We start from the raw sequence: 22,032 nt of genomic DNA on the forward strand, positions 1-22,032 counted from the left end.
ATCAAATTTAGGAAAGAATCTCACTGTCTGCCCCAAGGAAGCAAAAGCCATCAGGTGCTCTGAGCATCAGGACGGTTGTGGGCAGGTGGAGCCTGCCCTTCCCACATCGGTGTTCTGCAGGGAGAAGCATCACTGCCTCTCTTCTGAAAGCCTCCTGCCAGCTGCAAAAAAGGAATGGTGTTTTCACCAGATCTGTAGTTAATCACAATTGGTGCTTAGATGAGATGGAGAACATGCTCATCTTGGTAAAGAACTTCTTGTGCAGCTTTTAAACAAGGTACAAATCACACAAAGTAAGGAGGGATTGACAATCTGATTTTAATTTTGCAACTTTAAAGAAACTTTTCAAATGGACAAAATTAAAAGCGTGGTTATATTAGGGACAGAACACAGCAGACTTCAGAGAAAGGAGTTGATCTGTGAAGTCTTAGTTATCTGGAATGATCCAGTAGTTGCCTGCACCCGGCTAAAGCCATGGAGAGGCTAAAATGAGACACCCAATCTGCAGCTGTAAAATGTCTTAAGACATCTCTGGGGCAAGGAATTGTCATTTTGTTAGATCTGAGGAAATGCTCTCTGTCAAGGCTACATATTGCAAACACATTGATTTTCACAAAGACAATAGCACACAAAAATAGGTATTCTTCTATTATGCAATCAAGAATATGGAAGGAAAAAAATCAATAAGAGCATTTTGTGCAACTTTTATGTTGTGGTGCTGCCTTGTAAGTATTAATTTTCTTTCTCAGGAGGTTTCCATGAGAGTCAGCTGTAAAACCTTTAAGAGTTGCTGATGCCAGCTAAATCACTCACAGAGGGATGTAAACTGCTGCAAAGGTCTCCACAGGAGAGCTCTACATTGACTTACTCAGGTCAGCCCTCACTTTGTTCTTGTCAAGCTGCTGTGAGCCACTCAGGTCCGTGACACACACCTGACACAGGCACTGGGTACGCCCGTGCCCCAACAGTCTGGGCACACAGGCCCTCGTGGGCACCCATCACTGGAATTAGGGCCTTAAAATACTCACTCAGATGAGAGTCAGGAAATCTGTTCTAAGGAAAAGTACAAAAAATACCATTGCAGCACTGAAAGGAAATGGAAGAGGGATTTTGTCTGTTAAAAGAGCAGACCATAAGCTGGGGAAGCCCACATGCAAGGCAGAGAATGCTAAGCAACTGTTTTCAGGAGAAACACCAACACTGGGCTCAGGTGAACACAGAGGGCACAGTGGCACTGCAGTGTCCAACCTGGACTACCCACCATTGACCCCTTCAGCTTTTATCTTCCCACTCAAACCCACAGAGGTGTCTGCCAATCTGGACTACAAACACGTGGCACAGGAAGAGCTCTGAGACAAGTGAAAATGTCCTGAAGATGTGGCAGGAAGCAGACTCCACAAAATGGAGGTTTAAATGGATGGATTTAGAAAAGTGGAAAGGGGGAATGACAATACCTGAGGGGAAAGGAAAGACAGCCTGAATAAAATTTTAGCTTGTAAAATGTATAATTAGTAAATTATAGTCAGTGTGTATATGATAACTTAATGTGCTTCCAACCCAATCAACCTTCTTTCCTTATAAGGAAAATATTACATTTTCCCTTAAATATAAGGTAACAGTGCTGCTTATACACATTATCACATTATTCTGTAACCATGATACCTCTGGACATTGGCTGACTCTAAGAATGGGTTTCACTGGTTCTGTCCTCAAATTCTCATTTATCACTGCAAAAGCTGCAGTCATCATGTAATTCTGTTCTGTTTTACTAGTTTGAAACCAGGACAATTACATCTCACTCGTGAACTTATGGAATTGAGAACAACAGAGTGGTAGGTGCTCAAGGCGTGGATTTCTCCAATGCTGAGCTAAAAGTGAAGGACTCATGATTTCTACAAATTTCTCCTGGGCTCTTGATGCCATGTCAGCAGAAGTGTCTGCTTTGCAGTGAATGACAGGAAGACATCATTCCATTCACTACAGTGAGATGTTTCAAGCTGTCTTAAAACAGAAATCTGTCTTTCCCATCCTTCTCACTTATGGTTTTATTCTCCTTTGCCAGCAGTGATGAGTGAACAAAGCAGCAGCCCAGGACAAATACAGGGGTTCTTCTGAACCTATCACCAGGTTGTGATACAGAACTAACAATGAATGCTTCAGGTTTTCCACTTTTATATACAAAATTAATTTTCCTTATGATTTAATCGGAGCTCCCGTTATTAAAATTGCTATATAAGGACTAACCATTATGGTTAGAAAACTCGTAAACTGGAATGCTGAATTGAAGGTGGACATATTTAAGCTTTGCAGATTTGAGGAAATGGGGGATTTTAATCTCTAAGGTAAAAGGTCTCTACAATACTACAGGTCTGGAGTTGTTGGGAAGCTGTTGCACATGGAGATGTCACTTGAGGATAATGCTACTGATAAATATCACTGCATTACTGTGGAGGGGCAGAGCTGCATTTTAAGGCATGTAAGATGAAGTAAGAGTTACTTGGTTCCAAGACAAATGGCTCAATGGCACTCTAAGTGTATTAAGTAACTTGGCAATTACATCTGCTGACATCATTAATAATGGTGACACGTTTGAACAAGGTGCCATGTGCCTTCTTTAGTACACCCCAGCGTGTCTGGAGTGTCACTGCAGGCTGACAAAACCAGGTTAGAAATCCCACCAGTCTGGGTGCAGGCTGCTCACCTCGGGCCGTTCACGTACCATGGGTAGGAGCAGATGAAATGTTAAATAAAACATTCATCACTCCAGAGTGTGTCTGTGCCTCGGGTTCTGGATAGAGTATCTGTTCATCCAGGCAGCTCCTCTCTCCTCTTACAATGCCACCATGGAGGCTGGCAGCTCCAGCTCTGAGCTGGCATCTGTTATTTACATGTGTGTTAAAGGCATTTCTGATGAACCCAGGAACTGCACAAAAATACTCCACACAGTAAATACAAGCAGAACGGTGTACTGCCAACACTGAACACTAAAAAGCACAATGATTCCAGATATTTCTTCTATTTTTTTACTATTTTACTTTAAAACAGATTGCCTACAGTTCTTGATTGACCACAGAAATTTCAACTTTTATATTCTCAAGTTCTTCCTTGCAAACGCAAAAACGTGATGGCTTTTGTATATATATGGATATATTGAGATCACATACATATATATGTATACTGATATATTGGGATTCTCATGCAGCCAGTGGAATTTCAGGAGCTGAAAGTGGTCATCCTTCTCCCACAGCTACAGAGATCTCTTGAGAGTCATAAGACTTTTAAGGGAAAAACTCAACTGGGAATCTCTTCCTGGCATCATGGGGAAAACAAAAAAAACTGGTGCCATAGTGAAGAAGGGATTAAGAAAAAAAGACAAAAAGGATGTGCATATAGTTATCAGACAACTATTCAAGAGAAAAAGCTTGAATCAAACATGGGCCAAGATGACCAAGGAGATAGAAGGGATTTAGTATGAACACTCTTAGGAAAGTAGGGCAGGAAAAGGGGAATGGGGTACCTGGTTCTCTAGAGTTTCCCAGCCTTCATACACCGCTTTTTTATCACTTATTTTTGACTTTTAAAGCTATACACACTTGGCTGCCTTATACGAGGTATGGGAACTACATTCTCCAGCTGTCTGAAATATTATTTCTTGCAATTTATGGTTTGTCCACATTAAGCAGTGTGGCAGAGAGCAAAAAGAGGAGACTGCTTTTGATTTGGGGAAACAGAATGTTACTGAAATACAGCAATGGTCACTGAAATGACAGCAAAAGGAAGGATTTATTCTGGCACAGCAAACACAAAGCCTGAAAAATGAACTTTGCTGGAGATGCAATGGGAAGCAAGAGGAAGCACTGCTTTGTAGTACATCACCTGCAAGATGTAAACCACTCCACATAATAATGCACTGCTGTGTAAATCATTCCAGCAGATACACGGAAAACTAAAGCTACTGAAGAGAGGCACATTACGGAGCAGCGTCTCCATCCACCCGAGCTAGCCCAACACTGCGGTCATGCAGGGAACACCACTCCGGATCCTGGGAACCAGAGGGGCGGCGAAGGGGACTTCCCCCTTGTCACGGGACAGACCACGCTGAAGGCAGAGGAAGGAGTCGGACTCAGATGGAGGGAAAAGTCCAAGGTGTTTATTCGATCCCAGCAGGGACAAGAGAGCCTCAAGGGCGCAACACCAGCAAAACACCTCAGGCATGCAGAACCTGGGCTTAAATGCAAGGGAGGGACTAAGGGAAGGGACAAACCATTGTCCAATGAAAGATAAGGTAGGAGTGGAACAGGGTTGGAGGGACATTTAAAGAAACCAATGAGAACATGAAAGGGAGGAACTTCCTCGGCTTCTGCCCTATCACTCGATGTCCTTACCCAAACTCTCTAGAAGCTGGAGGAACAATCGAATGACAGGCAGGGCCCGTAGGAGGGGACTGGGAGGGACTGGGACTTCAGGAGAAAAGGGAGGTGCGGAACAAACCATTATAACAAAAATAACATAAAATACAATACGAAAATATATAACACAAAATACGATACGAAAATAAATAACATAGAACACAATGCAACATCAAAACATCAAAAGGATAATGGACTTTACATGGACTAAAAAATCAGTGTGAATGATGCCGGTATTTCAGGACCTCTCTTTTGTTGTTGAAACTTAGTGCCAGAAATGTTGGTTGAAATTTTTTAAGATGTACAAGTTTTCTAATTTTTTGTACTGTCAAGGTCCAACTAATGCTAATCCTGTATGGAAAGACCTTCATAACAGGAGCACATAGGCACAACAGATTCACGTCCTTGTCGCCACACTAAGCATGAATAACTGCAATAATGTGCAACATCTCTGCAAAATATATCCTACTGGATTTTCCTGACTGCAGGTACCTTCACGGCTTCTGCCTCAGTCTGCCTGAAAATGCCTCAAAAGTCCATACAGAATGTGTCGAGAGATACAGAAAAATGCCGATTTTGAACATAAATTCTGGGAATGGCACTGTTGTCCAGACAGATTGGATCCATTATTGTGCAACAGCCAGTAAATACACACCTGAGAGAGAGACTGGGCGTTTATGTCAGAGTTGCTGAGCGTCGTGCTCAGTGGTGCTCCACAAATCAAGCAGCCCAACTGTCCATACTTTTTCCTATTTATATATTTTAGCAAACAAAGGCATGAATGTTCATTGGCTCCAGGTTACATAGTTCTCTTATTAATTCGTATTCCCTCTTCTGTTGGTTAATGAGTCTCTCTCCTCCTTTGGCTTGGTGGTTTCCTGTGTGGGTGCTCCGTGAGTTGGTGGTGCTCATCTGCCGCTGCTGGAATTCCCCTTTACCCAGTCGGAGCCGATTCCACACCGTTGCTGAGTTGCCTTTATTTGTTTCTCCCTTGCCTTGGGGGTTCTGCCAAATGTCCTCGTGGCCCAGGAATTCTGCATTCCTCGTGTACCAGTGGAAATGCTTCTCCCCGAGCTTTGTTAACCTCCGCCAGGACTGAGATCACTGGAACATGCTGAGCCCCAAACCTTAACAGGGCAATTCTGCTGACCAGGAATTTCTGTTTCTGACAGCTGGACTTCACTTAGAGCTTGTTGGCTGCTCTGTTTCACAGATTAGATCTCCCTCCTTGTTGATTAAGCTTGAAAGCAACAAAGATCAGACAGCAAAGATAAACCTTTTTATAGCAAAATTTTACATACTCCACATTTTATGAGGAGTAGTGCAGAGGCATAGGTAGGATGTGATTAAACTCTCCATGAACTCTTTTGAGTGGAATCCTGCTAGGAATGGGGTTACCATGAGGGCTGGATTGCCGATGGTTAGGCACGGAGTGGTTCTTGGCAGTATTTTTTGTAAGCCTCCTATTTTTCTTGTTCTCCCTTCAGGCTGTGGAAAACGGACCCTCAGCAGAGGAGTAACATTGCTTGAACGAATGGGTGGGTTGAGATGAGGAGGAAAGCTGCTGGGGGCAGGTTTACTCCCATTATGACTATAATTAGACCTAAGTGATTTTGATGTGAAGGCCGCGTTTAATACCGCTCTCTCTGAGGCCTCACGTGGCGGCAAACGGCGTGGAGAAGGTCCCCAGGAACGGCACAGGGAAGGGCGGGGGCTGCGCTGGCGAACACGAGGAGGGCGCGAGTGAGGGGAAGAATTCCGGGTGCTACCGACCCTGCCAGCTTCCAGTGTCCAGCAGCACAGGTAGCTTCCCGCTGCCAGCCGGGGCGGAAAGAGGCGGAGAAGCGGGCGCTCCCAGCGCACACCCCGGGCACGGCGCGGCGGCCGCGGCCGCTCCTCAGCGCAGGGCCCGCCCCGCGCGTGCGCGGCGGGAGCAGCGGCCATGGCGCGGCCGGGCCGGGCCGCCCTCAAGGAGCAGCGCTACGACCGCCAGCTCCGGTACCGCGGGCGGGCACGGGCCGGCACCACCCGGCACTGACCGAGCGGGGAGCGGGCAGCGGGCGAGCGGGGAGCGGGGAGCGGGGCCGCTCGGCGCCGCGCCGGGCCCGGAGGAGCCGCGGGGAGCAGGAGCTGTGTCCGACCTGCGGGGCCCTGAGGGCTGTACCGGCTCACCGACAACAGATATGCAATAAATAAACAGTATATGTTAAGGGGAATATATATATATATTCATACATAATCTTAAATATATGTGTAACGGGGGATAGAAATACGTATATCTATATATATCTACGTAGGTACTTATGTATGGTTTTATATAAGACACGTAAGTTATTTATACAATGTTGTATATGATGCATAACTATATCAATATGCATATTCTATATGTTTATATTATGTATGTCAATCTCTATCTCTCTGCATATATATGAATATATAAAGGGGAGTGTGCTGAAAAGATGGAGCCAGGCTCTGCTCCAGGCCCAGCAGTGGCACCAGAGCCAGGGGCAGGGGCTGAGCCCAGGAACTGCCCCTGCACAGGAGGCACAACTGCTGCCCTGGCAGCGCCCAGCCCTGAGCAGATGGTGCCCAGAGGCTGTGCAGGCTCCTCTCTCCCTGGGGATATTGCAGAGCCCTCTGCACACACTGCTGTGCCCTGTGCTCTGGGACGGCCCTGCTGGAGCACGGAGGGGGCACCAGAGCAGCCCCCGTAGGCTCTTGGAGGCTGATCCATTCTTGGATTCTGTGAAAGGGCAGAAAAGACCTGAGTAACCAGAAGGGCAATGGCACTGGAGTTAGGGGTGTCTGTCTGCACTGTGGCTGTTAAGTTTCCACATGGATAGGTGTGAGTGAAGGGCTCAGCAGTGGTGATACCACTGTGTTGTCCCCTCCATAGCTTTGTGCAGCTCAGGAGTATAGAGTCCTGGGCTCCTCAGTACTGGAGAGGGTCCTATGGAGGGCACAGAGAAGATTTGGGATCTGGAGCATTTCTGGTGAGGAGAGACCGGGAGCTGGACCTGGTTAGTCCAGAGAAGACTGAGCGGGGATTCATCAATGCATAGAAATATCTCAAGTGAGTGTAAGAGGGTAGTGCCAGACTCTTTTGGGTGGTGCCCAGCAGCAGAACAAGGAGCAATGGCCATAACTAAAACACAAAAAGTTTCTTTTCAACAGGAGTAAGAACTTGTTCTCATGGAGGGGACAGAGCCCTGGAGCAGATGCCCGGGGAGGCTGTGGAGTCTCCTTCTCTGGGGCATTGCACATCTACCTGGACACACTCCTGTGTCACCTGCTCCAGGTGACCTCCAGAGGTCCCTTCCAACCCTAAAAACTCTGTGTGTTACCACCCCAGTGAAATTAGCAGAACATCTGACGTGGGACTGTCCCAGCCTGATTTCAGCCTCAGTGCTGTTTTCTAGGGGTCTGAAGTACCAGACTCAGCAAGACTTCTGTCTTCTGTGTGTTTCAATGCCTTGTATGTGAAATCTAAAAAAACCCAAAACATATATATATATATATAATTCTATTATTTATAATAAAAGCGGGGAGAAAGAGTATTTGGCATTAGGACAAAATTTGGGCAAGGATTGTTTTAACCCATGCTGGTTTTTAAAAGGTTAAAGTATACTCCAAGAGAAAGAGGTGTGTGCTTACATGTGGTGTAAAGTTGGAGAAAATGAAATGCCAGGGAAATTGGGTTGCTCTTTGGAAAGTCTCAGAGTCTTCACAGTAAGTTTCTTTAAGGATGCTTATTTTGCTTAGTGCTGCTTAGGTACTCAGCAGTGAATGGACAGTAGCATGTCAGCCCTCCATTTGTCTCTTTGTTACTTGTTTATATTGGCTTTGCAATCTGAAGTTAACTAATTCATTATGTTTTGGTTTCCCTCCCAATACAGACTGTGGGGTGACCATGGGCAAGAAGCGTTGGAATCTGCCCATGTTTGCATTATAAATGCAACAGCAACAGGAACGGAAATACTCAAAAACTTGGTGCTGCCAGGTCAGTAGACATTTCTTCTGTCTGTTCTTTGTACTGTATCTGATAACTTGATGATGCCAGGTTATTCATAGGAGGTTTTTGTCCCCCAAAGGTATTGGTTCGTTTACAATTGTCGATGGGAATCGAGTCTCTGGAGAAGATGTTGGAAATAAGTAGGTTTTTTACTGATTTCAGATACAAATTGATAAGTGACAGAGTTTCATAGGTAGTTTCCCCTCTATATTTGCTAAGAAGTCCTGTAAAATTCTTTGAAAAGCCTCTCAGTGTTTCTCCAAGTCTCCTGTGGGTTTGGAGGTTGGTGACAGTGTGTGGGGTTATTTTGATATTAGCTACTAAATTATTTTACTTGCTGGGTTTGGATCTTACAGGTCTGTTTCCTTCACACATCAGGACAATTGTAAGGACAATGCTCTACTCAGTATAAAAATACTGAAAATTAACTTGTTTGATGTAGTCTTGAGCTATGACAATGCTTGTCTTTCAGCATAGTTCAATATATTTTCCCTAATTCTGGTGGTGCAGATGGCTTAATTTTCCTTAGTCACTGCAGCTAGGACTGCTAGACATTTATTAGCTTTCATAGCTTTGAAAGGCTCTGTGCAGCAGGGAAAAGGGTAAGAAACTGTTTGCAAATCCTGTAAAAATGATTTGCCTACTAATGCTTGATGAAGGTCTATTATGGTGCACATAGATACCTGGAGGGGTTATGTGAGGGGGAAGGATATTCCATTATATGAGGAAATCAGTGCTAGTGAGCCTGATGAGAAAGAACCTGCAGCATGATCCTGTCTTCTAGAGGAGTTTGGCATGTTTTGTTTTTCACATTTATGGCTTGGGAATTGAAAAGCTTTCTTAAGAAGCTGTTTCTGAGGAGAATAAAGAAATGGAAGGAAAAAGCAAGCTTAAGGGGTAATGTGATTGGTTGTGTATAAGAGTTAGCATATTCAGCAGAACAAAATATAACTTCAGTGCTGTTTTTTCTTCAGAATAAAAGGTCACATGCAGTTCTCTTTTGTCTCCTTTTCAGTTTCTTTCTACAAAAAAGCCATATTGGTCAGGTAAGGAGATAATAAATGTCAGTTTAGGTGTATTGAAAGCATGGAAATGTTGAGTATTTGAACGTGGTATTACGAATAATGCTAAAAGCATATTTGTATAGGTTAAAGTCTGCTTATTCTTTAACAGAATTCACCATGTTTATTTTTTAGTTGTTCATAAGTGCAAAGATAAACTCAGTTATGGCAAGGTTGAACAGAAAAAAAAATGAAGAGCTTACAGTTAAAATCTAGGGAAGGATAAGGCAGAAGACCATTGTGGTTGAAGGAGTAAAGCTAAGAGTAGAGAGGTGAATGGGGAAAAATGTCAGAAAAACAGAGAGTATGAGAGGCATAGATAACCCCTGGAAATTCTGTAATGAAACTGGAAATTAGCAAATAGCTGTCTCACAATTTGTCTTTTTAAAATGGTATTACAGAAAATGCTCTCAAAGTAAGTGCCTGCTATTACGGGATGCATTTTTTCTTCAGATGAGCAAGGCTTGGAGTAAGGAGCCTTAGTTTATAATGAACTTTGTTATGGGGTGTTTTCTGTGGTTGTTTTGTTGTCATTGCTTGGTTTGGCATTGTTAGCACATGGCATTATGTAGTACTGATACACTGTGTTAATTACATTTAATTTTGATTGCTCTGAAACAGAATCGTGCCCAGAGTGCCATGGAGCTCTTGCAGGAGTTGAATAGTGATGTTTCTGGAAACTTCATTGAAGAGGTTTGTCTTCCTAAATTAGTACTATGTGTGTGTTATACAGCGTGATAAAAAAGTGAAATAACAGCTCTGTCTTGCTTTGTGATGTTGCAGTTTAAATAGATTCAGGATAAAACAGCATTTGAGGAAGACGTTCTTAAGTTAATTCATTTTTATGTATTTCAAACAAAAAATCACTTTATGTATTGCAAACACTGTTTTGTAACTTCATATTAATTTTATAACTTTCACTTAACACTATATTCAGCAGACTTGCTCTATGCTCAGAAATTTTCAGTGTTCCTGACATATCTTTTTTTCCCCCTGTTTAGAGTCCAGAAAAGCTTTTAGACAATGACCCTTCCTTTTTTAATCGGTTTAACTTAGTGGTTGCAACACAACTACCAGAGAGGTAAGAATTTCCTAAGGCTGAATTACCTGTTTTCAGTCAGTTGTAAAAGCAGATTTTTTAATATATATTTATATATATTTATATATATTTATATATACGTGTGTGCGTGCGCGCGCGCACGTGTGCATTTATGCACAAGCATTTCTTTGCAGAAAAACTTAAGCAGAACAGAACTGTGTCATTGTGAAGGAAAGTTACAGCCAGTGATAGCTTTTTCTAGAGACCTTTTTGTACCTCTGATGGGAACTGCCTCTGCTGGAAGTTAAAAGTCCGTAACACATCGATCTAATTCTTTACTTCTCTCTCACAACTCATTGAAGCTTTTTATTTGATACTTGGAGCATTTGGGAGGGTGGAATAAGACATAAGTAAGGTAATGGATGAATAGTTTTCCAACTCACTGGAAATTCCTGTATGAAATTGATCACCTTTTGTGCTTAGGATCATGATGATATTAGAGAAGTTTTCTGAGAGAACTCTTTCACAAGTAACTGGTGTAGGAGTTAACTTTATAGTTAACTGTTGTCGTCTGTAGATCTGAAAAAAGCATGTTTTTCCTTACAGTACATTGCTGCGCCTGGCTGAAGTTCTCTGGAATTCCAACATTCCCCTGCTGGTCTGCAGGACTTACGGACTCGTTGGCTACATGAGAGTAGTGATTAAAGAACACACAGGTTAGAGGGTTTGCTGAGATAAAGACTTCTCTGGAAGGTTTAAAGCTTCAGTAACTTCTGTTGCTTTGGGGGTTTTTGTTTGTCTTTTTTCATCTTGTGATATATTTAGTATTTGTTAAGTCTTAGGTAGTTTGTGTTCTTTGAGGGATGCATGGGGATTATGGACTGCAACGAATAGTAAAACTGGGGATTATCCTGACATTATGGGTGACTTACACAGGACACTTACTTTGAGAATCAAGCAGTGAAAGGAGCAGGTGATGCTCTATTTGTGTAGCTCTGTTTTGAAGGCCAGACTTAAAGCTGGGAAATGCATCATGTAATTTTTTCACAGTTGTTGAATCTCACCCTGACAATATGTTAGAAGATCTGAGACTGGACAAACCATTTCCAGAACTGACAGAACACGTTCAGGATTATGACTTGGAGCATATGGACAAAAAGGTTGGTGTGCGGTTTGCACTGTGTTCCCCAGCACAGAGGCAGACACAGCACAGGGATTCTGTGAAGATGGCTCTTGGCAGATGACTCTCATCTGAACAGAACCAACTCTAGAAGCAGTCACGAGGAACTATTTTTGCCTCTGCCCCAGTCTATTTAAATCTTAAGCAGGTGGGGGTCTTGGAAAGCAAGGAGTATTCTTGGACAACTTGATCTTTTGCTAGATTGAATACCCCATCACGCCCTCCTTTGATTTTTAGTTTTTATGGTTACCTACTGCTACAGAGCTTTACGCTGTGGGTGTTTGTGCATAGCATAAGTTCCACTCCAGAAAAACCTTGGAGAACTCGGCTCACCCTTTTTGAAATAAAGTAATAATTGATAATTTCTTTTCATAGTAGTTAAAGAACATTATGGCTGAATCAAAGTCTGGAACATGTCCTGTGTCTTTAGAGTAATGGAAGGGATATTTGGGGTTTACACTGAAAATAGGTTTTTAATTTTTTTCCTATTTTTTTTCTCCTCAACCTGACAAAGATTTCTTCACTGTTCAATTACAGGACCACAGCCACACTCCATGGATTGTGATTGTAGCCAAGTATCTCATAAAATGGTTCAATGAGGTATGTTGCAAAACTGTTATTACTATTATTGGTCTGTCTTTTCTGAAGCAGTCAATTATTTTGGCACTGTGTAACATAAAAAACAAGGTGGAATCATAAAAAAAATTACTAATTGAAATACAAGTGATTGTGTGAGCACTGACAGACTCCTGAAGTTCAGCATTCTGAACACAGTGAACTTAGTAGTAGGTATTTTAAAGACAAAAATCTCTTTGTGTTTTTTAAATTTAGAAAAGTGAACAGTTGCCTAAGAGTTACAAAGAGAAAGAAGCCTTCAAAGAACTGATTCGGCAAGGTAATCCATGTCCCGGGGTCCCTTATTCCTACTGGCAGAAATAGATACGAGGTGGTATCTGAAAAGTAATCCCAAGTTCTCTCATGTTTAATTTATGAAAGATCTGCTGGTATATACTATGTGATTCTTCTGCTAAATGATTGTTTTATACAGGTGGATCTTAAGATGCCAAACTTGCATATAAATGTTTGTTGTCAGTGTTTTATCTTGTCTAAGATCCAGAGTGTGTTTTGATTTGTGTGGGAGCAAAGGCCTTAAGAGAAAATCCTGTTAAAATTGTGGTTAGGAGGAAAGCAAGTGGCTTTTGACACTGGAATTGTTATTCTGCAAGTGTTTGGTGTGTCCACTGATCCGTCAGACACTTGGTAATCGTTTGCCTCTGCATGGCCGGGTTCTGTAGCACTGACTGCACTGTAACTGGTGTGTGAGTGACTTCATTTGTGCAGGGGTTTCAGTCCAATACCTTTCAGGGTGCTGAAATTCATGTGGCATTTTAAAGGTCTGTATGCATTGTCTTAAATGATTGTAGAAAAACAGCATTGACTGAATTTTTGGTATTTCCTCACTTTAAGGTGGCCTGTGTGCAAATTTGGAGTGGTCCTTATCCCCAGGCTGTGATAGGAAGCAGATCTGATCTGTAGTAATTGCCTTTGGTTATGTCAGATTTCTAGTGGAGGCTCTTTCTTGGGCTGACTTGCTCTGTGGATGCTTAAGTGTTTGCCAGATTTGATCAAAAAAACCTCAGCAAAACATGACTGGCATGGGAAGGAGAGTAGAATTGTTAATTTAGTGCTTTTGAAACTTCATTATCTCCTTCTTACACAAATAAACTGGTGCTTTTGTGCTAAGCAACATGTACTTAACATCAGAGGAAAATGAATCATATGCAGAATTTTGATGAAGTTAGCTTTATAATTACATCTGATGTTTTTTCCTGTTCTTGTTTTTCTTTTTTTTTGCTGGTTGCTGTTAAGCCACGAATACATCCAAAGCCAGTCTCTTCTGTTGGTACGACATAAATTATGAGATGTAATTCAAACACTTGTGCTTTTTAATTTTTTTTTTCAATAAGGTATCTTAAAGAATGAAAATGGGACCCCAGAAGATGAGGAAAACTTTGAAGAAGCTATAAAAAATGTGAACACAGCATTAAATCATACAGAGGTAAAAGAAACATTTCTGTGATAAAATTGAAGTAATTCCAACTGCTTCATTTGCTCAGCATATATTACTCAGTTTTAGGACAGAAATTCCATCTGTAGCATTTGTATTTAGCTTAAACGGGATTAGTACAATGTTAGAACTGAAGTTGTGTAGTTAAATAGACCTAGACAAGCTGGCAGTGCAGCTTATGGAAGTTCTCTTACTCCCTTGCTCTTGCAAGAAATCTGCATTTCCCTTCTGCAGACTTGAATTCAAGTCTAGAATGAGTCAGCAACCAGAGTACATCAGTGAGTTCTCCTCTGACTTCTGCATTTCAGTCTGTAGAATACTCTGTAAAGTGCTGGCGACAATTGCAAGGATTTAGCATTGAGAGGTGTGGCTGATGTTGATTTAAATGCACTGCTGGGACAGAGACTGAGAGCTCTTACTGAAATGGTGCTGTATTGAAGCCAGGGGCTGTAGTAGTTACTCTCTGTAGAAACGAAGGGCTGCATGGAACTCGTGATAAAAAAAAATCCCTTCTTTCCTCTTGAAGAAACTTACTACAAAATTCCCTTCATAAACTGGTCAAGCTTAAAAGCGTTAGAAGTGATGCTTTCATTGTTTCTTAAATAATCCTGACCTAGTAACTCATTTAAAATTGAGCTCTGATTTCTTTAGTTTCTCATCTGGGGTAAACTGCAAAGGCTACATGGGGCAAAAGCACATTCTGTAATTCTTCCTAGATTATGTTTTCTTGTTTTGAACTGTGCATCCTTGCTTGGATGGTCATGTTAAGTCTCCCAGGGATGCAGCAGGTAAAACTTAGTGCTGTCATCCATGCCAGTACAAGCCATGGCCCAGGATATTAATATTTATTTGAGTTTATGTGCCAGACTGACCTGCAGCAGTTAAGGATTCTGAGTAAAACACTGACTTTTGTAGCCCCCTCCCCTTCTCCAGCCTTTCGGCTGCTCTGCCCCAGCAGGCAGGGCGGGCAGTTGGGGCGGTCCCTGCTGCAGTTTTCTAAATCTTCTCTGTCAGAGATGGAAGTCAGGTGAGATTTTGTTTGTGACCCTGATCTTGCTCAGAAGCATTGCCTTGCTCTTGGACTGGGCTGCTGTTGTAAGTGTGTCTCAACAGCACTGACTGTATAAGATTCAGAGGAGATTTGTCCTGAAGCTCTGGGGTCACTTGGAGTAGTATGTAGTGTTTGTTGGGATAATTCAAGAAATCAAAAGTCAAGGAATTACAACTGCAGTTTATTTATTTTCATAGGTTCCAAGAGGCATTGAAGAGCTTTTTAATGATGATTGCTGCCTAAAACTCATGGAGCAGGTATGAGTAGTTAAGGGTAATAAATGTAGAAAAAGCATTGTAAATAACATCTGTGTACATGACTGTCTCTTGTGCATTTGTAGTCATCTTCCTTCTGGATTTTGGTTCGAGCTTTAAAGGAGTTTGTGGCAAACGAAGGGCAGGGAAGCTTGCCTGTCCGGGGCACCATTCCTGATATGATGGCAGACTCTAGTAAATTCATCAAATTGCAAAATGTGTAAGTAGACAACTCCTTGAGGGAGCTCACTTCCATTCATGTGGCTTGTATTTTGTCTTTATAATGTAAAACAAACAAAAAAAGATAGCCTTCAATGGGGAGTTGATGGCTTTCTGCTGTAGTTATTCACTTCATTATTACCAGATACCGTGAAAAAGCAAAGAAGGATATTGCTGCTGTGGGGAACCATGCTGCTAAATTGTTACAGTCTCTGGGCAAGGTGAGTGCAAACCTATGGCCATTCTTCTATTCTAATGGAATCAAGTATCTGGGAAGTATCTGCTTTATTTATCAATTTGCTTTGATCACATAAAAGTAAAATGCATACAGGGATATACTATTTACAATTTAAGACACTTTTTTTTACACTGGTAGCTAGTTTCACAAGGAATATATTAATATATATGTGAAAGCAGGAATTCTCTGGCCATTGTGTGTACTGGAATGAGTATATTTTCTCTTTTAGACACCTGAGTTTATTTCAGAGAGAGAATTGAAACTGTTCTGTGAGTATGCTTGGATTTTGTTCTGGGTTTACGCAAATGATCAAATAATCAAAACCTTCTGAATGTTCATGTAGTTATTAAGCAGTAAGTCAATATTTGGATTTTTCAAGTACTAAGTGGTTTGCATCCCTCATTTTCAGGAGAAGTAGCAGATGTTCAGCATCTCTCAGAAGTGAGTCTGTAAAGTTAGCTTTAAAATGATGTATTTCCTCACTCCAAACAGCAGGGAGCAGCTGCCCTCTGCTTTCTGTGATGAGTACCTGAGCACTCTTGCCCGTGCTGAGGTACTGGTTTCAGTGTGGTCTCTGCAGACTTGAGGTAGTCTGAAAAGCTGTAACCCACTTGAGGGCACTTGAGGCTGTGTCTGTCCTGGATGTGTACACATGTGCAGCAGCAGCGTGGCTGAGGCTCCTCAGCTGGAAAGTTCCCCTGTAAGCACGGAGCCGAGAGCGTGCTGCCCTGTACTGGTGAAGCATTTGGGAACCCCCCAGCTGCTTCTTTTTCAGTGCTGGGTTGTAGCTGCACTCTGGGTTGGTTCAGGACCTTTCCCAGCTCATGGCTGTGCTGTAAAATATTGTTGGAGAACCTGTGAGGCACTATTAGATGTAGCGGAAGATGGAAAGAACCATGTTGATTTGCAGCCTGGAAGAGGGAAACGTGGTGGCTGTTGCTGATGAATTGGCTGTGGTGTAGCTGTTACATCACCCTGGCAGATACATGGGGATTCCACACAAAGCACTTCCCTAAAACTTTGCTGACCATAGACCTAAAGGTAGTTACCGAGGTTTGTATTACTGCAAGCTGAGAAGAAAGAGGAAGGTGGTGGATGAAATGCTGTTCAGTTGTAGCCTTTCCCATGTGGCATGGCTGTGGGACAGAGCTGCAGGGAGTGGTGGCACTGATGGGCGCTCTCCTTGTCCCCGTGCCAGGCAGCAACGCCGCCTTCCTGCGCGTGGTGCGCTGCCGGTCCCTGGCCGAGGAGCACAACCCCAGCTTCTGCAGCAGGGATGCAATCAGTAAGTACTGCTGCTTGCCACAAACCTCACTGCTTGGAATGGTTCGGTGAGGGAAAGGAAACGGAAGTTATGTGTTCTGTTTCATTATTCACTTTCATAATTTGGAATATCACAATGTCTTCAGTGAATTTAAATAAATTCTTGCTGTAAGGATTATGTCTCTCAACTACAAGTATGGAGTTTTTAGGTCTAGACTGTTGAATTCTATTTGGTTTTGAACTTTCAAAAATGACCTTACAAGATTGATGCATGTTTCAGCTTTTGTTTTCTTGTGGATTTTACTTGTACTCTATAAACAAAACACCATTTTATTCAAACTTCTCTTTTCTCTACTTCAGTTATTTCTGACACACCTGGAAAGGTGCTTTAAACTGACCAAATGAAAATAATTACCTTGACCCCTTTCAGCTTATCTTTTTAAGATGTAAACTGACTAGTTACTTAATATTGCTTAATATTGCTTTTGTGGTTTTTTTTTGTTGTTGTGGTGTTGGTGTTTGGTGTGGTGTTTTTTGTTGTTGTTGTTGTTGCTGTTGTTGTTGAGTCCGCATAGATTTAAAAAAAAAGCTGGGAATACTTTTTTATTGAAGTTTGTTGAAATTAAGCTTAAACAAGTCCTCTGAATGTTTTGGACAAAATATGTATATATTTTGTGTATACATACATCTTGTAATATTAATCATTTGAGTGATAGCTCCTTGAATTAGTTGGTAATGTGCAGTGGGATATAAGTAGCAGTTAGCATTTACAAAGCCTACTGAGCTGTGGTAAGGGATTTAAGAGCTGTTCTAAAACTGAGTCACTGCAGATAATACATAAAGCATGTGTTTCAAATCCTAGAGTTATGACTAAGAAATACCCATTTAAATGAAAGCAGCTGCCAGGATTGGAATGTGGGTTTCTTCACTGAATAATTTATATTAAATATGTATAATATGGTTTTGTCATAATCTTTTAGGCAAAATTGTGTATCTGGCAGTTGTTTGATTAAGATTCTGTCACGGGTTGTATTCATTAAAATTTCTTTCTATTGCAGATTTTACCCTTTGTTTTCAGGGAATTCAAAACATTGCTTTTTCCATTCCCCCTGCACCAGCTAACCAGTTCTCTTGCTGTTTTCAGTTTCCCATATGGATAACCCAGACAGTGAAATAGTGCTGTACTTGATGCTGAGGGCTGTCGATAGGTTTTACAAGCAGCATGGCAGATACCCAGGTATGTTAATACCAGTTACTTCACACCATGAAAAGAAATACAAAGATCCAATAGTTACTGTAGTTCAAGTTATAAACTGCAAATACATTACCTGTGGTTTTGTTTCCATAACAATACAGCTTTAGGAATGTGAAAATTAAATTGAGAGTTTTTTCTGTTTGGGAACTTAAGGAATTTATTTGGATTAGTATCATTAATAGGTTGTGTGGATTATGAATCAGTTCAGCTATGCAGTAGTTTGTCTGTCATAAGAAGCACAACAGAATATTCAGTTGTTATTACCCTAGTACTAAAAACACATTAATTGGCTTAGAAACTTTTTAGGAAAGCAAAATATTTAGGCTGCTATTGGAACCCATTAGCTTTGACTGTGGTGTTACAGCTGTGTGATGAAACAGTTGATTTATGTTCCAGGTGTCTACAACTACCAGGTGGAAGATGATATTGGAAAGCTAAAATCATGCCTGACTGGTTTCCTCCAAGAACATGGGCTGTCTGTGGTGGTGAAGGATGACTATGTGCAGGAGTTGTAAGTGGTGTTTTTGAGGTGTGGCTGTGCTGGTAAAACTGCCGGGCAGTTTGTGACTGTTCCTTTCCTGTGCAGTTGTCGCTACGGAGCTGCCGAGCCTCACGCTGTTGCCGCCTTCATGGGAGGTAAGGGTGACACTCCCAGGGCCACAGCAGCAGCCTGCTGAGCCAGAACTCTGCTGCCTTTGTTACTCTGGACTCCCAGAGCAAAGGCTGCAATCACAGGCTGCAGTCACAGATAGCATTAGGGCACAATCCTCCTCTTCGTTCTCCAGATGTGGCCTCCGACAGCACACATAGAGTAAGTGGGTGCAGCAAAGGTTATAATCAGTAAAATAAGTGAACATCAAAAACCATCTCAATACATCAACTCTTCAGGCTTAAAAATGTGTTTAGAAATGAAATGCTGGGAAGAGGCTTAATTTTTTAAAAGGAAAGTGATAGTTATAGTAATTTTAAAATTAGTGCAGTACACATCTTTTAACACAGTACACTTACGTTAAAGATCTATGAAATATAAGTAGCCTTGGTTTCTTACCTTCATTCAACCTGCAGATATGTTTTAATGGCTGCTCAAAATTGATAGTGAACTTACCTTCTTTATTTGGCTTCATGCAGTGTTGAACATAATTATGTATTATATATTCTGCATATGTAAGAATTTTTTTCTGATTAAGCAAAATCTGGTATATATCATTCTTGAGGAAAAAAAATAATCATAAAGGTAATTTCTGAAGAAATTACAGAATGTTTCCTACTACAGGAAAACTTAGAGGGATCACACCCAAGTGAACCCTTCATTTTATTTTGCAGTTAATTTTTACATGATTTTTTTTTTTTTTAAATTCAGCTTCTCAATTGAGAGAGGTCACAACTTGCATGGGTCTGTCCGCTCACCCATTTTTACTCCTTTACTCCTTTTACTCCTATGTACATGGAGAAAAAGTGTATGCAAAGCTGACTTTTGAAGTAGCAGCTTTCTGATCTTTTTTTGTAGTGGGAAGTACTGAAAGGCATTTTTGCTTCCTAGGAGATTTATCAGGCACTTCTGAAATAATTGCAGTGTAGGGACTTCTAGATAAATAACATTATTTTACTGCTGTTTAAATATGACCTGCTAAATGCCTTCTGTTTTCTCTTTTTTGCAGGAGCTGCTGCACAGGAAGTTATCAAAGTCATTACAGGGCAGTTTGTAATTTTTAATAACACCTTTATTTACAGTGGAATGTCACAGACTTCGGCAACTTTCCAGCTGTAGGATAAGCTCTTGTGTTCAATGCCTCCAGGCACTGCTGCTGCTGTAAATACAGTTTTCACCGTATTTACAGTTCTGTAAATACTATGGTGTTCTGCCACTGACTGGACTGTTCTGTTCTGTATTACCAGCTAATGAAAGTTTCTTTATTTGTAAGTATCTTGTTGTTGTTGTTGTTGTTGTTTCCTGAGGGCAAATAAAATCATACTATATGCTGACCATTTTTTTAAATGTAGAATTTTCTGACTCTGAACTGCATCTGCTGAAGCAAACTGTACAGTTCTCCTTAGTGCCTATGACCAGAGAATTGCTTCATTGCTGCTGTGATTCATTTGCCAGCACAAGAAAGCCCCTGGCCAAGATAAAATAATACAATTATCTTAATGTAAATTAACCTTAGTGTTATGGGTTGGCACAGTTTCGTTTCTAGTTGTAGAGAAATGTGGAATGTATTTCCTGGTCAGGAGAATCGCTTTAGAAAGGACAGGGACCTATCAGAAGGCTACTTGGGATATTGGCTTCTGTTCTGACCACTGAGAATGTCAAATGCGACTTTGGGCAGAACCCGTATAAAACCCTGATTTCCTGCAGGTCACCTCTTTTTCCCTGTGGCCAGAGAGAGAGACAGGTAACATCGAGCTGGGCCTGCTGCTCCCTCCCCTTTGGGGAAGGGGAGCTGGCCCGAGGCCTGGCTGGATTCCATCGGCTCCCGGACTGGGCGGAGAGGAGAGGGCGCTGCTTTACACCAACAGCATTCTCCAAACTTCCCCGCAACAGGGAGGGATCTCTGCCAGGCCCTGATAAGAGCTATGGGCCCCGTTCAGGCCGAGGCCGCCCCAATTTACACCGAGGGGTGAGCCAAAAAGGCATTTGTGATCCTGCCTGGTTTGTTGATTCCGGACTGCCTGGGATCTCTGATCTTTTGGCGTGAGTTCTTCCCCACACCCCTCACCAGTGCAGCCTTGAACATCTAACACCATGAGCTGCAGCGAGAGAGAAAAAGACTCTGGGCAGATTGAACCTTCTCCTGGCAACATGAAACTTCCAAAGCCTAACCCTTCCCTGAGAGAGAAAAGAAAGGGACAGAGTGAACATAAAGAAAACACAGCATGAAGTCACTGAAGCGAGAGTGAAAAGACTATTGGGACAGGGGGTTAAGGAGTTTGTCATTCCATCCTTACTGAGCCATAGAAATGAACTTTATATGTAGATTATCCCTTTAAATCATGGAAAGATGCATTTGGGGAGATGATTGTTTAGACTTGTGTGTGGGTTTGAGCAAAGTGTTTGTGATGGACTAAGTGATATTAATCCCATAAAATACTTGAACAGAGATAGGGATGAGAAATCCTCTGCACCAGTAAAAAAGTGAGGATATATCTGTTTCTTCAGATGAAGAACCCTTTGCTTTTCGAGTTATTAATCTTTAAACAGTGACACCCCAGCACGCAAGAGTCTAAGACCCATGACCCATAAGCAGCTTTGGTACCTGCTAATGGGAGGGGTCACAAAGCCAGGTTTCTCCAGGCAGCTATTTTTGTGACAGTTAAACAACCCACAAGAGAACTGTTTTGGGTTGTCAGTGGGATCCATGACTCTAAGAGAGACTCTTCTCCTAAAGAATTAATAAAGGATTATTTTCAAATGGTGAAACGGACTGAAAATTACAGATTTTGTCTCTTTATGTTGTTTTGTAAGAAACTTAAAGAGCGAGTAAAGAGAGTGTTTTTAGTGTTTCATTCTGATTTGTTTTAGTTTTTTCCCCAACTTCCTTTTTTCATTCTTTTACTGAGTGTTAATAAAATTATTTGTTCATTTTTAAGCTTGAGCCTGCTTTACTTTTCTCCTAATCTCTCTCCCACAAAAAAAAAAAAAAAAAAAAAAAAAACAAACCACCAAAAAAAGCACAAAAAAACCCCCACAAAAAAACCCCCAAAACCAACCAACCAAACAAAAGCAACAACAAAAACCCCCAAACCACTAAAACCACTACACTACATTTAACAACCAAAATTTAACAAACGTGAAACCACTGCAATTAGGAAATGGAGGTCTCTTTTGTTTTTAAAAAGCCCAAACAAATAAATCTAACATCCTGTACTCTTGGAGATTCCTTTGGAAATATCTTTGTTAATACATTCTACACAAGGATACAGGTGGGAAAAGACACAAAACCCATCTTCCTCTTGATAAGAGCTGCTGTGGACTAAAGAGCATA

General features: G+C 41.6%; 1 protein-coding gene across 2 annotated transcripts; it reads left to right on the plus strand.

Moving 5' to 3' along the window:
- The first annotated feature begins 6,322 nt into the window (after window positions 1-6,322).
- NAE1 (NEDD8 activating enzyme E1 subunit 1) lies at window positions 6,323-20,032 on the plus strand. Of its 2 annotated transcripts, XM_040075089.2 has the most exons (20): window positions 6,323-6,407; window positions 8,306-8,409; window positions 8,501-8,561; window positions 9,437-9,467; window positions 10,104-10,175; window positions 10,484-10,563; window positions 11,128-11,237; window positions 11,572-11,681; window positions 12,239-12,301; window positions 12,533-12,596; window positions 13,669-13,760; window positions 15,018-15,077; window positions 15,161-15,294; window positions 15,439-15,514; window positions 15,761-15,800; window positions 16,730-16,816; window positions 17,939-18,031; window positions 18,446-18,560; window positions 18,636-18,685; window positions 19,708-20,032. In XM_040075089.2, the coding sequence occupies exons 1-20, from the start codon at window positions 6,352-6,354 to the stop codon at window positions 19,815-19,817; spliced, it is 1,608 nt and encodes a 535-aa protein (XP_039931023.1). In that variant the 5' UTR covers window positions 6,323-6,351; the 3' UTR covers window positions 19,818-20,032. The 2 variants fall into 2 exon arrangements, with proteins under 2 accessions (XP_039931023.1, XP_058278019.1); XM_058422036.1 differs by lacking the exons at window positions 6,323-6,407; window positions 8,501-8,561.
- Window positions 20,033-22,032: the final 2,000 nt, after the last annotated feature.

Source organism: Hirundo rustica, chromosome 11 (assembly GCF_015227805.2).
Source record: "Hirundo rustica isolate bHirRus1 chromosome 11, bHirRus1.pri.v3, whole genome shotgun sequence".
Taxonomy (NCBI): domain Eukaryota; kingdom Metazoa; phylum Chordata; class Aves; order Passeriformes; family Hirundinidae; genus Hirundo; species Hirundo rustica.

What these genes read in the sequence shown, in the direction of transcription:
- NAE1 (XM_040075089.2), top strand. Translation starts at nt 6,352, where the DNA reads ATGGCGCGGCCGGGCCGGGCCGCCCTCAAGGAGCAGCGCTACGACCGC. An exon ending in TCATAAAATGGTTCAATGAG is followed by an intron (nt 12,302 to 12,532) that starts GTATGTTGCAAA and finishes TTTTAAATTTAG; the next exon opens with AAAAGTGAACAGTTGCCTAA. An exon ending in TTCATCAAATTGCAAAATGT is followed by an intron (nt 15,295 to 15,438) that starts GTAAGTAGACAA and finishes CATTATTACCAG; the next exon opens with ATACCGTGAAAAAGCAAAGA.